Genomic DNA, 14,112 nt, shown 5'->3' with positions numbered 1-14,112 from the left:
AAGACAACAAGAAGAGATCAAGTATGGGTTTCTCAGTGAGATTTAGGTCTGCAAAAGCAACAACTACATCCTGTCCAACCAAAGCAGCACAGGCTGAGGGACTGCAGCAGAGGAAATATTGACAGCTTCCTGTGTCGGCTCATTAGGCATGTTTATCCTTTGTTACTCTAAATATGTGATTTCCCTTAAGGACACGGGGCTGGACAGAACGGACTCTTTATTCTGTTGATTCTCTGTTCCTAGGAGACTGCATTATAAGTTAGGTGAATTCGGTTTTTATCACTCCTTCTCCTTTAACTTTCCTGCTTCCAAAGCTCTAAGCCTCCCAGGACCTCATCACATCCCTGAGTTCAAATTCTCTCAAAAGTGTAATATTGAGAATTTGTCTTAACTGAGTCACATGGGTCTTCAAAGCTTTGATTGGTGGTGGGGACATAACCCTTGAAATCTCTAAAAATTTCTACTCACCTCATCAAAGACAAAGTAATTTTGTGTATATTTTAAATATAAAAATTGGACGTTATATTATCTGGATTCATGATAGCTTTCCAAGCCACTAAGACATTTCCCAGTTATATCAGAAGTTATGAGCTATCATTTAGTCCCTCATTATAAAATGCTTGTAATTATAAGAGAGATATTTATATGCTGTTATGCACCATAACAGAACATAACAGGGAAGCCTGGTGTGCTGCAGACCAAGGGGTTGCAAAGTGTGTGTCACAACTTAGACACTGAACAGCAACAAGGGCGGGGCAGGGTTCACTGAGGCATGCCATGGTGTATGCATGTAATAACAGAAACAGCAAAACAGGAGTGAAAGCCAGAGAAACAGATCCAAAATTATCAAAATTAACCCTTCCAGGTAACAGGGTTACAGAAGGAGCAAATTTTAGATGAAGGGGTTCAACATGGGTGTGACCACAGTGTACATCACGGAGGCTATTGTGCTTGAATGTGAGCTATAGGTAGCAGCAGAGCTAAGGTACAATCCTAGGCTTGTACAATAAGACAAGGAGACAACTGAGAGCTGAGATGCACAGGTGGAAAATCCTTTATACTGCCCCTGAGCAGGAAACTATTTTAGAGTAAGTGTAAAGGATCCCAGCAAAAGGACCACTACCCAGTAGGAAAGTTGCAAGACAGATCATCATGTTATTAAGAAAAGTATCAGAACTGGCAAGTTGTATCACCTGATAGAGTTCACAGAAAAAGTGGGGAATTTCCAAATCTGGACAGAAGGACAATTGCAACACCATTAATCTGTGTAACAAGGAATACATGGCAGTCACTACCCAGGGTACCAGACACAGTAGTCCACAGAGCCGAGGGCTCATGATGACTGTGTAGTGCAGGGGGTGGCAGATGGCCACAAACCAGTCACAGGCCATCACAGTCATCAGGAAGTCATCTAATGTTGCAAAAAGTATGTAAAACTACATCTGGGCGATGCAGCCTTCATAGGTTATGGCTTTTCTCTCAGTCTGAATATTCATCAGCATCTTTGGGATCGTGATAGAGGTGAGACAGATGTCTACAAAAGACAGGTTGGAGACGAAGAAGTATATGGTGGTGTGGAATTGAGGGTCTGAGAACAGGGCCAGGATGACGACCAGGTTTCCAAACACAGTTATCAGGTACATGGAGAGGAAAATCCCAAATATGAGGGGCTGCAGTTCTGGTGCCTCTGAGAATCTGAGAAGAAGAAATTTAAAATTTTGTGTGTTGTTCCCTGGTTCCATGTGCTGGAGTTGACTACCAGGAGAAAGGAAAATAACATAATTACTTTTCACACATATGGGAATAAGTCACATATCTGAACTACTACAATATCTATTGTGACATCAAGAAACTGATTTTACTATTTTATGTATAGATAAGTTCTCTTTGAGAGTATGTGTACTAAACCACTTCAGTTGTGTCTGACTTTGTGTGAAGACCCCATGCAATGCAGCCTATGAGGTTCCTCTGTCCATGGTATTCTCCAGGCAAAAATACTGGAGTGGGTTGCCATGCCCTCCTGCAGGGGATCTTCCTGACCCAGGGATCAAACCCCAGTCTCTTAAGTCTCCTGCAGGTTCTTTACCACCAGCATCACCTGCTATACCCCCAAATTATCTGTAACTAGGGATTTTTGTCCCATTCTCAGCACATTTACAAAAAGGTCATATATTCTACACAGCTTTAATGCAAAATTCTTTCATGCATTTAAGAAATACATATTGAGTGCCAACATGATCCAAGCAATAAGTAGAGATGATGAAAAACAAATATCCCACAACTCAAGGATGTTGAGAGATAATGAGCAAATAAAGTATTATATAATATGTTAGGTGAAGACAGATGCTATGAAAAAACAAAACCAGTTATGAAGGAGAGAGTTGTAGGAGGTGTTATTTTGTACTGAGTGTTCAGGTAAGGTAAGCAAACAGGAAGATATTTGAGCATTAGACTTCAAAAAAAAAAAAAAAAGAGGGAAGAATCTAGTACTGTATCAGGAGAAGGGAGTGCCTACAGAGGGAACAGCCACTGCAAAGGATTAGAGGAAGATGCTGGTTCCACATGTTCAAACCCAAAAAGGAAGCCAGTGGGTCAGAGAATAAGAAAGAGGGGGAATGATTAGAGATGGTGTCAGGCATGCTGAGGAGCAAGGTGGCCTCCCTGCTACAGCTGAACCTTCAGTCCACAGAGACTCCCTCCTTACATATTCTCTATTTTCTTGCAAAAATATCATGTGAATTAAAGTAGATGACATCCTTAGTAGTATACCATCTTTGACTGAATTCTTGCCTCTGTATTATAAGTCCCCTTATTATATAAGCCCAAGTGCCTCTGCTTGAAGAATTGTTCTCAATCCACAAGGTGTGAATTAACAAGAACAAGTTCTTGTTAGAACTCCTGGGATGTGTAACTCCATGCATTACTTACCTACAATCAGCATCCTTAGGCCATGAGTTCTGACATCTCAAGCTGGTCAAATCAGATTATCTTTCCTGTATAGAATGTATAAATGGTACCTAGAAATTCCAGTTCATGAACTTCTAATGGACCAATAAATTTGGGGTTCTTTTTCTACATGGCCACTTTCTTCTCTATATTTGAAAAATATTAAGAGTATGAGAAAGAGAGAGGAGAAAAAAAATAGAGAGGAAAGTTAAATGGACCAATGAATATTAAGGGAGAAAATTTCCAATAGCCCAAATGTATCCTGAGACAATACAGTGAAGAAAAGCTTCCTTGGTTTGGCAACCTTCCAAATCCAGTGACATCTCCTTGATGCCCGGGAAAATAATAAAGCAAAAATTTTCTTTGCCAAGGACAGAAATGGTTATATCTTTATGATGTGAAAGAACTTGCAGATTGAATATCCTAAAAGAAAAATAAGCAAAAGGAATAAAGTAACAATTCAAAGCAGGAAACACAAAACACAACAAAAGTTGGAAATGTTTTATATGAAGCAGGAGAAGATTTCTGTTTTCCTTGAGGTTCATCCTTATTTCTCTACTCCTACTGGTAAATATGGGCTTCCCTAATGGCTCAGCAGGTAAAGAATCTGCTTGCAATGTAGGAGACACAGGAGATGCAGGTTCAATCTCTGAGTCAGGAACATCCCCTGGAGGAGGAAATAGGAACCCACTCCAATATTCTGGCCTGAAACGTCCATTGGACAGAGGAGCCTGGTGGACTGTAGTCCAAAGGGTTGCAAAGAGCTGAACATGACTGAATGACTAAGCATGTACATGCACATTAATAAATACAATTCATAGACTTACTGCCTAATTTTACTGAAAACATTTTATGTCTATCATTTTTTTTTCTAATTTAACTTCCATTAACACCATTTAATTGTCAGCATCAACACTTGCATTTCTGAGTGCAATGTTCAGTTTATTTTTTAGACAATAAATAAATAAACACTAAGATAAGGAAAGCCAGCAAACAGCCACAGTGACCTCTGGGCTATGCTACGGTGGTCTTTAGGTGACCTCAGGTACAGGTTCCTGGCTTACGTCCTCTTTCACCCTCTCCTAAACTGTCTGTTCAGCTCTTGGACTCTCCTGCCTGCAGAATCTGAGAGCAAGCTTTCTGCGTAGAAGGAAAATGACTGACGATGCAGAACAAACTTTTGTCCACGAACAAGACAACAGGAAGAATTCTAGCCAGATACAGAGCTGCAAAAGCAAGGATCACATCCTAGTCAAACAGCTATGGCACAGGCTAAGGGACTGCAGGAGAGCAGGTATTTACATCTTCCTGTTGCTGCTGCTGTTAAGTCGCTTCAGTCGTGTCCAACTCTATGTGACCCCATAGACGGCAGCCCACCAGGCTCCACCATCCCTGGGATTCTCCAAGCAAGAACACTGGAGTGGGTTGCCATTTCCTTCTCCAATGCATGAAAGTGAAAAGGGAAAGTGAAGTCGCTCAGTCGTATCCGACCTTTAGTGACCCCATGGACTGCAGCATACCAGGCTCCTCCATCCATGGGATTTTCCAGGCAGGAGTACTGGAGTGGGTTGCCATTGCCTTTATGTCAGCTCATTAAACATGTTTTCCTACTGTGACTCCAATCTATAAGTACAGGACTTCCTTTGGAGACACTGGTCTGGGCAGAACGGATTTTTTTTTTTTTTTCTTTTCCCTGCTGATTCTCTGTTTGTAGAAGACTGCTTTATAAGTTAGGTGAATTCAGTTTTTACTACTCCTTCTCCAGTAATTCTCCTGCTTCCAAAGCACTTTAAGCCTCCTAGCACCTCATCACATCCTTGAGTTCAAATTTTCTCAAAAGTATATTATTGAAGATTTTTCTTAAATAGGTCACATGTGTCTTCAAATCTTTGATTTGTGGTGGGGACACAATCACCAAAGTTTCTAGAAATAACTATCCCTGCCTTCAAAAAGGGGGATAACTTTTCTCCTTTAGTATAAAATATTGGGTATTATATTCCCTGGATTCATGATGGTTTTTCCAAGCCATTTGAGAGTTTTCTACTTACATCACAAGTTCAGAGCTGTTATTTAGTCCTCAATATAAAATATTTGCAATTATAAAAGAGATACTGAGCTGAAACTCCAGTACTTTGGCCACCTCATGCAAAGAGTTGATTCATTGGAAAAGACTCTGATGCTGGGAGGGATTGGGGACAGGAGGAGAAGGGGACGACAGAGGATGAGATGGATGGATGGCATCACTGACTCAATGGACACGAGTCTGAGTGAACTCTGGGAGCTGATGATGGACAGGGAGGCCTGACGTGCTGCAATTCATGGGGTCACAAAGAGTTGGACACGACTGAGAGACTGAAATGAGCTATTATTGTGTCCCATAAACTAGATTATCAGATTATGTGTATGCGTGTCTTAGTCGCTCAATCATTCTGATTCTTTGTGACCCCATGGACTGTGGCCTGCCAGGCTCCCCTGTCCATGGGATTTCCCAGGTAAGAATACTTGAGCTGCCATTCCCTTTGCAGGGGGTCATCCTGACCCAGGGATTGAACCCAGGACTCCTGCTTGCAGGCAGATTTTTTTCCCATCTGAGCCACCAGTTAAACCTTTGCATATTATAGAGATTGTTAAATTTAATTTTAAAACCAGTGTATTCTATGAAATAGTGCTTTTATGAGCATCATTTTTCATTGTCAAAATAGGACTCAGTGGGATTTAATGTTTTACTCAAAAGTATAAACCAAAAAACAAACAAACAAACAAACAAAAGTATAAACCAAGTAAGGGATGGAGTCTGATTGGAATCCCTCAGTTCTGGAACTCTGGGGCAGTGATTCAATCTGAGAATATTTAGTTCTTGGAATTACTTTACAGTATCTGAAAGGATGCTGCTAATGTTCTATAAACCACAGAACATTAGCAGCATTAGTTGGAGAAGACTCTTGAGAGTCCCTTGGACTGCAAGGAGGTCCAACCAGTCCATCCTAAAAGAAGTCAGTCCTGAATATTCATTGGGAGGACTGATGCTGAAGCTGAAACTCCAATCCTTTGGCCACTTTATGTGAAGAACTGACTTCTTGGAAAAGATGCTGATGATGAGAAATATTGAAGGCACGAGGAAAAGGGAACAACAGAGGATGAGATGGTTGGATGACATCACCGACTTGATGGACATGAGTTTGACCAAGCTCCAGGATATGATGAGGGACATGGAAGCCTGGCGTGCTGCAGTCCATGGGTCGCAAAGAGTCGGACACGACGGAGTGACAGAACTGAACTGAATAGCATCCAATATAAACAATTATCCTGTTCCAAATCATTAGTAAGATGGTGAGAATCCCTATTCTAGATCAAAATATTTCTAAATTCACTATACATACAAATCACCAAGGTTTTTAGTTCAATGCAAACTCTGATTCACCAAGTTTCTTGTCAACCCAGGGACCCTGTTTCTGACAAGCTCCCAGGTGTTGTTGACGCTGCAGGTCCAGGTCTGTGAATTATGCTTTAGTAGCAAGAAAGTGGTTCTGTGTTGGAATCAGGTATACACAGTTTTGGGCTTCCCTGGTGGCTCAGACCGTAAAGAATCTGCCTCCAAAGCTGGAGACTTGGGTTCGATCCCTGGGTCAGGAAGATCCCCTGCAGGAGGACATGGCAACCCATTCCAGTGTTCTTGCCTGGAGAATTTCATGGACAGAGGAGATTGGTGGGCTACAGTTCATGGGGTCACAAAGAATCGGACATGACTAAGTCACTAACACTTTCACTTTCACTGTTCAGATTAATCTTCTTCACCAAAAATATTTTATATATATAATTTTGAAAATGTTTTTCACATGCTTTATAGGTGATTACACAGAATGTATCATTTTAAACACAGCAACCAATCTTTTACCTTAATGAGAATAGGATGTTTTCCCAAGCACACCAAAATCCAAACTTTAGTGAGTAGATACAGGGCATGAAAGTGAAATATTTTGCTTAGTAATACAAAGTGTAGTTTAAATTTTCTACCTATTGACTTCTTCCCCTGACTCAAAGGTCATGTTAAGTGAATGTATTCAGATGTGTTCTTCTGTGTAAACTCCACTTGGAAATCTGTAGTTGACTAACACTTGCCAGTAACTAGGGTAAGTACTGTGGACATTGGTAAATAAGAGAACAGGATCCTAAAGAGAAGAAAAAATCTGAATAACCACCTCTAAAGCAAACTATAGGTTAAAGTCTCCATTGTCAAGACCAATTAAGGAAATAATTTACATAAGCAAATAAGGCAATAATTAAGGAATGGTGTGTGCAAAATTAAAACTATAGTCATTTTTCCTCTGATATTAAATTACATAAAATACCTTGGCTAGTAAGTGTAGTTTTTCCTCACTGTGGTGCTATTACTTATAATAATTCTTTCAATAACACAAGAGAAAAAATATTTGAGATGATATGCATCATTTGAGAAGAAATAATTCTTAAGAAATCCATGTTATCCCATGAAAAAAAATGGGGATTGTAAATATTGTGAATCAAGTTTGGGAAGATTTTTGAGAAATTTAAAAATGGACAAAGGGGAAAGTTGTTTATAAATCAGACAGAGAAAAAACTTATAAATGTGAGTTGCTTCACTACTATGAAGAATTTGAATCAAAAAAATGAAAATTTCAGGGAATAGAGGGAGCGAGCAATTTCTACTTCTACACTCTGATCAAAAAGTATCAAATTCTGGCTCAAATACTTTGCATCCTGCAAAAGTGGGAACTTCTTTAATGCTATGGCTGTTAGTCCTCTTATACCTGCCATTCCAAAGAATATTTTCAGAGCCTTCTTTATGTCTTTGTACCTTAGACTGCAGATCTGAAGGGGTTTGACATGGGTGTGAACACAGTGAATATCACTGAGGCAAATGCACTAGACTCTGAGCAGAAGGGCTGGTGGAGAAGCAAGGCTGAGGTACAAGCAAAGCTCATACAATAAGGCAAGGATAGAACTGAGTGGTGAGAGGCCAGGTGAAAAGCACTTTATACTTCTCCCAAGTTGATGGCATTACACGTATAGAGGAACCTTTCTTAGAATATGGATAAAGGATCCCAGGCAAGAGATCACCACTCAGGAATATTATGGTTTCAAAATACATTACCATGTCACTAAGAAAGGTGTCACAATTGGCAAGTTGGACATCCTGTTTGATTTCACAGGAAAAGTGGAGGATTTCCAAAGTTGTACAGAAGGACAGTTGTGACCCTATTCATCTTTATAGCCAGGAATACAGGACACTCGTGAATCAAACACCAGAACCAGCAGTTCACAGAGCAGAAGGTTTGGAGTTATAGAATAGTGCAGGGGTTGATGGATGGCCATGAAGGGGTCATAGGCCTTTGTGGTCAGGAAAGTGTTGTCCAAATCTACAAAGAGTGGGTGAATGTATAGTTATAGGTTATGATTTTGCCTTCTTTGGGATGGTGGTTAAGGTGAAACCTATCTAAAAAGAACAAATTGGAGAAGAATAATTACATGGGTTTGCGGTAGTAGGAGTCAGAGACAGTGGCCAGGATGATGAGCAGTTTTTGTCTTTTAATTTATTTGGCTGCACAGGGTCGTAGTTGTGATGTATGAGATCTTCACTGCAACATGTGAGATTTTTAGTTGTGACCTGTGGGATCTAGTCTCCCAATCAGGAATCGAACCTTGAGCCCCTGCATTGGGAGTGTGGAGTCTTAGCCACTGGACCATCAGGGAACTCTCAAGATAAGCAGGTTTTCAAACACAGTGATCAGGTACATGGACAGGAAACTCTCAAACATGAGGGACTGCAGTTTTGATTCCTCTGATATTCAAGAGGAAGAAATTGTGAATTTGGGTATCATTTCCTGGTCCCATGTAGTCCTTACCAATGTTTGTTGATTTTTGTCTCTTTAACAATAGGCATTCTGACCAGTGGGAAATGTATCTCACTTGGTTTTGAACTCCAGTTCTCTGAACATGTCAAAGCTCTTTTCATGAGCCTGTTGACCATCTGTATATATTCCTTGGGAAAAAAAAATGTCTATTGAAGGTCCTTTACTTGTCTTTAATTTGGTTGTTTATGTTTTTAATTAAGTTGGCTGAATTCCTTTTTTGAATAACAATCCCTTATTGGATGTATAATGTGCAAATACCTTTTCCCACAAGTAGGTTTCCTTTTAGATTTGTGGCTGGTTTCCTTCACTGCAGAGCTTTTTTGTTTGACATAGTTCTGTTTGTTTTTACCTTTATATTTCTTGCCTGGGGAAATATAGCACCCCCACCCCAATATTTCTAAAACTGAAGTTAAGGTGTTATTGCCTATGTTTTATTTATGATTTTTAATGTTTCAGAGCTCACATTTAAGTCTTTAACCTATGTTGAGTTTATCTTTGTATGTAATATGATAAAGTGGTTCAGTTGCATTCTTTTCCCTGAAATTGTACAATTCTGGAAATATTCTTCATCATGTTGTGATTATTACCAGTGAAGTAGCTACAGTTATTTGTAATGCTTTTTCCTTTAAGCATTGTACTATAATTGTTAACAACCTTGTCTCATATACAGTTTCAATTTTCTGATTCAATCTATCACCTTATTCAGTCTTCAGGTACTTTTGTTTTTTGTTGTTGTTGTTTTTTTTTTCATTTTAAATAGAAGATTGCATTTCAATATTGCTTATGAAATGGTTCTGGGTGTTGGACTCCAACAGCTTTTCTTTATTTGTGAGATAACCTTTCTTTCTCTCATATCAGAAGGGTAACTTTTCTGGATATTTTGGTTGACAGTTTTTGTATAACAATATTATAAATAAGATATTTCATTGACTTGAGAAATTTGCTCATAGCCTAATGATGATACCTTTGTAGGTTACTCTTCTTTTTTTCTGGCTGCCTATAAGATTCTTTCTTTGCCATCATTTTGCTGGGGGAATCATGAAAATGGTGTGCTCTATTGACCCATCCAGAGTGACCAAGGTTGAGGGCTACACCATCTGTACTACCTGGCTGTCTGTGGCTCTAGATGTTGCTGCATCCAGGAGGCCAGGGTCACGTGTACCACCTCCACTGATGCTACCAGTTCCCTCTGGGGCAATGGGCTCAATTGCCTCGGCTGTGTAGCTGAGACCAGGATCACTGCTTCTGTTGTTCTCCCAGTTCCATCTCCTCCAGGTGAAAAATCCATTCACCTTCAGATGTACAACAGTGTGTATCTCTGGTGCCCTGACATGTTGGTTAGAAAAACTTTGTTTAGTTATGGACATTTTACTAGTTGTAGATTGAAGAGGTGAGACACAGGGAGCGTTTTCTGCCACCATGATGCTGACGTCACCAATGATAAACTATGTTTCCCACAAGTTGCAAGATTAAAATGCATACATAAGTGGAGTAGACCATCATATATTAGTGAAGAAAGAATTGCCACATGGCTACATACAACCTCCTGGATGAGCTTTTGTAGAGTTGTCATGTATAAAATTACAAGTGCATGTAGATTTATGAGGAGCCCAAAGAGATCAGAACAATTCAGTATTAAATCTCACTTGATAATAAAGGTATTGCATTCAAACATGTACTATTAGGGTGAGTGGTTATGCAGCAATAACTGAGTAAAATATAAAATTGTACAGAATTGAGAGCGATTATAATAATTTTCTCATTCTATGCATTTATTCTTTTTTTTTTAATTTTATTTTATTTTTAAACTTTACATAATTGTATTTGGCAAAACTATGCATTTATTCTTATATTTAAAGATAGCATTTGCTCATTACTGCCATTGAATTTTATTACAGAAAATGGTGTTAAAAAGTACTCCATTGCAGTTTCCTCCCTGTTAAGCAGTAGGTTGGTAGATGTGTTTGGTTGCATAAATTGTGACCTGAATCACATGACTGGATAGATGGTCAAGTTCTCTAGTGAGTCACCTTTGATCATGAGATACACATACATATACATATATAAAGAGTTGACTCAAGTAATGCAGGGGTTGGGGCAATGACACCCTGTGCAGTTGAAAATCTGCCTATAACATTGCAATCAATGTTCCTTATCCACAGTTCCATACTCTATGATTCAATCAACCGTCTTATAAAATTATATAAATTGCATTATATTTCACTTGTACTCTTTTTATATGAGTAATTCATCTCATGACTATTCTTTCAGGAAAACAAGGCAAAAATTACTTGGGATGATATATGTCATTTAAGAAGAAATTCTTCCTCACGTTACTCCATAAACAATGAAAATGTCCAAATATTTCATTTCCAAAGTTTGGAGAATTTTGAAATAGAAAAAAACAAAACTTTTTAAAAATGCCTATATAATAGACTGAGGAGAAAGCTTAATAAAGTGAGTCACTGGATTTGTATAGAGAGCTTGAATTAAAATAAAATGGATATTCCAAGAAACAAAGAGGAGTGAATTTTATTACACAATGGACAAAGAATCACAACTTCTGGTTGCAGGACTATTTTCTGTGGAATCAAGGGCAGTTCATCACCCCCAGGGCAATTGACTGCTTTGTGACTGCCATCCCATTGAATCTCTTTGGAGCTCTCTTTATGTCATTCTTGTTCAGAAAGCAGATAAAGGGGTTCAGCATGTGTGTGGTTGTGATGAACAAATAAATGATGCATAAAAAAAAGTGATAAACTTTTGTTTCATATTTGACTGTCTAATGAAATTGTGGAAATGGCTTCAGTTGCCAAGTTGGTACTTTTTCCCAGAGAAATAGTACAACTCACGATTTTTCTTTTAGTAAACTGAAAAATAAATTGTTCAATATAAAACATTTCACTTCAGAAGAAATTATTCCCAAGGAATGCATGAAGAGTCATGAGGTAAATGGGAATTTCCATATATTCCACTTAAGTTTGCAAATCAATTTGTGGAAGTAGCAAAATGACAAAGGAAAAAAGATAGCAAATAGCATAAACATTAGTCAAGAGAGCTAATTAACTTGTATAAAGAAGTTGAAATGAAATAAATGGACATATCATGCAGTAAATTGAAGGAGAAAGTGCACTTTTCACAATCTGATCAGAAAATCACAATTTTAGCCTCTAAGGCATTGCATCTTGCAAAAATCAACACTTCTTCTGCCTTAAAACAATTGGTTCTAATATAGTTGCCATCCTAAAGAATTTTCTCAGAGCCCTCTTTATGTCTTTATTCCTCAGACTGTAGATGAAGGGGTTCAGCACAGGTGTGACCACAGTGTACATCACCGAGGCTGTTACACTTGAATGTGAATTGTGAGTAACAGCAGGGGTAAAGTACACTCCTAAGGCTGTACAATAAAATAAGGAGACAACCGAGAGGTGAGATGCACAGGTGGAAAATGCTTTATACTTCCCATGAGCTGATGAGATTCTATGTATGGAGGAAACTATCCTAGAGTATGAGTAACATATCCCAGCAAATGGACCACCACCCAACAGCCCAACTGCAAAGTACATCATGGTTTTATTTAGAGAGGCATCAGAACAGGCAAGTTGGATCACCTCTTTGAATTCACAGAAGAAGTGGGGGATTTCCAAGACTGTACAGAAAGACAGGCTCAGGGCCAGTAAAGTTTGTAACAAGGAATTCAGGGCACCTATCATCCAGGACACCAGAACCAGCAGTGCACACAGCCAGGCGTTCATGATGACTGTGTAGTGCAGTGGGTGACAGATAGCAACATACCGGTCATAGGACATGACAGTCAGGAGGAAGTCATCCAACTGTACAAATAGTAGGAAAAAATATATCTGAGTGAAGCAGTCTTCATAGGAAATGACTTTGCTTTGTGTTTGTATATTCACCAGCATCTTGGGGATGGTGGTGGAGATGAAACAGATGTCCACAAAGGACAGGTTGGAGAGGAAGAAGTACATGGGGGTGTGGACGTGGGAGTCTGAGATGACGGCCAGGATGATGAGCAGATTTCCAACCACAGTGATTAGGTACAAGGAGAGGAAAAGTCCAAATAGGAGGGGCTGCAGTGCTGGTTCCTCTGAAAATCCCAGAAGAATAAATTCTGAAATTTGTGTTTTGTTGCCTGGTACCATATTTTGGTGGTCACTATTAGGAAACAAAAAAAGAACATGATTAATTTTTGCACATGTGGGCATTAACATAGTGAAAAGCTGTAAATTACACATTTCTATAGTATTCAAAGTATCTTCCATGACATCTGTGATTAGAAATTCATGTTTCACACTCAGGCTTTTGGCTAACAGCTCATGTATTACCCAGTTTAAATGCAAAATTCTTCCACACGTTTGAGGAATTTATTTTAAATACTGCCTATCTTCTGGGGTGAATGTATAGGATGCTAAGAACAAAACTCCCTACAGTCCAATAGTGAGTAAAAATATAAATTAACAAATACAAAAACACATTACCATGTCTTATAGTGAAAGATGCTGTGGAAAAAATTCACACTATAAAATAGAGCAAATGGAAAAACAAAGCAGGTATAAGACAGAGGCTTCTCTCATAGCTCAGTTGGTAAAGATTTGGCCTGCAATGCAGGAGACTTGGGTTTGATCCCTGGGTCAGGAAGATCCCCTGGAGAAGGAAATGGCAACCCACTCCAGTATTCTTGCCTGGAGAATCCCATGGACAGAGGAGCCTGGCAGGTCCTCTGGGGTTGCAAGACCATGGGGTCACAAGAGTCAGACACTACTTAGCTACTTTGACTTATAAGATAGAGTGGAGGTGTTATGATTTACTGGGAGCTCAGGGAGACCTCAAACAAGGAGAATTTGAACAGAGACCTGATGGAAGACAAAGCGAGATATTATGTTATCTGGGAGAGGAGAGTGCCCTGTTGGGGAAAGAGTCAGTGCAAAGTCACTGAGGGTGGGACTTGCTTCAAGTAGTCAAGGCTCAAAGGAAGCCAAAGTGTCCAGGGGAATGAGCAAGGGGAGTAAGGGAGATGATGTCAAAGGATGCTGATGACCTCCCTGCTGCTGCCCAAACTGCAAGGCACAAAGAGTCCCTCATGCACATGTTCTTCCTTTCACACTTTTATTTTGTTTTAAAATTTAAAATGATTCCTTTGAATAGAAACAGATCCTTATTTTCATCTTCTGGGTAACACTTTCATGTCTGTCTTTTACAGGTCACATTTTTGAGTGGAAAAACTTAAGTACCACTGCCCAGAGAACTGCTCATTCCC

The 14,112-nt window shown here is 39.3% G+C and overlaps 1 protein-coding gene and 1 pseudogene across 1 annotated transcript; both read right to left on the bottom strand.

Annotated features, from left to right (window-relative positions):
* Window positions 1-892: 892 nt before the first annotated feature.
* On the bottom strand, window positions 893-2,941 carry LOC113896436 (annotated as a pseudogene).
* A 9,090-nt stretch (window positions 2,942-12,031) lies between these two features.
* On the bottom strand, window positions 12,032-12,997 carry LOC113896435 (olfactory receptor 7A17-like). The gene has a single exon (XM_027548624.1). The coding sequence runs from the start codon at window positions 12,995-12,997 to the stop codon at window positions 12,032-12,034; it is 966 nt and encodes a 321-aa protein (XP_027404425.1).
* Window positions 12,998-14,112: the final 1,115 nt, after the last annotated feature.

Source organism: Bos indicus x Bos taurus, chromosome 7, assembly GCF_003369695.1.
Source record: "Bos indicus x Bos taurus breed Angus x Brahman F1 hybrid chromosome 7, Bos_hybrid_MaternalHap_v2.0, whole genome shotgun sequence".
NCBI lineage: Eukaryota > Metazoa > Chordata > Mammalia > Artiodactyla > Bovidae > Bos > Bos indicus x Bos taurus.
This window is presented reverse-complemented; position numbering and strand designations above follow the sequence as displayed.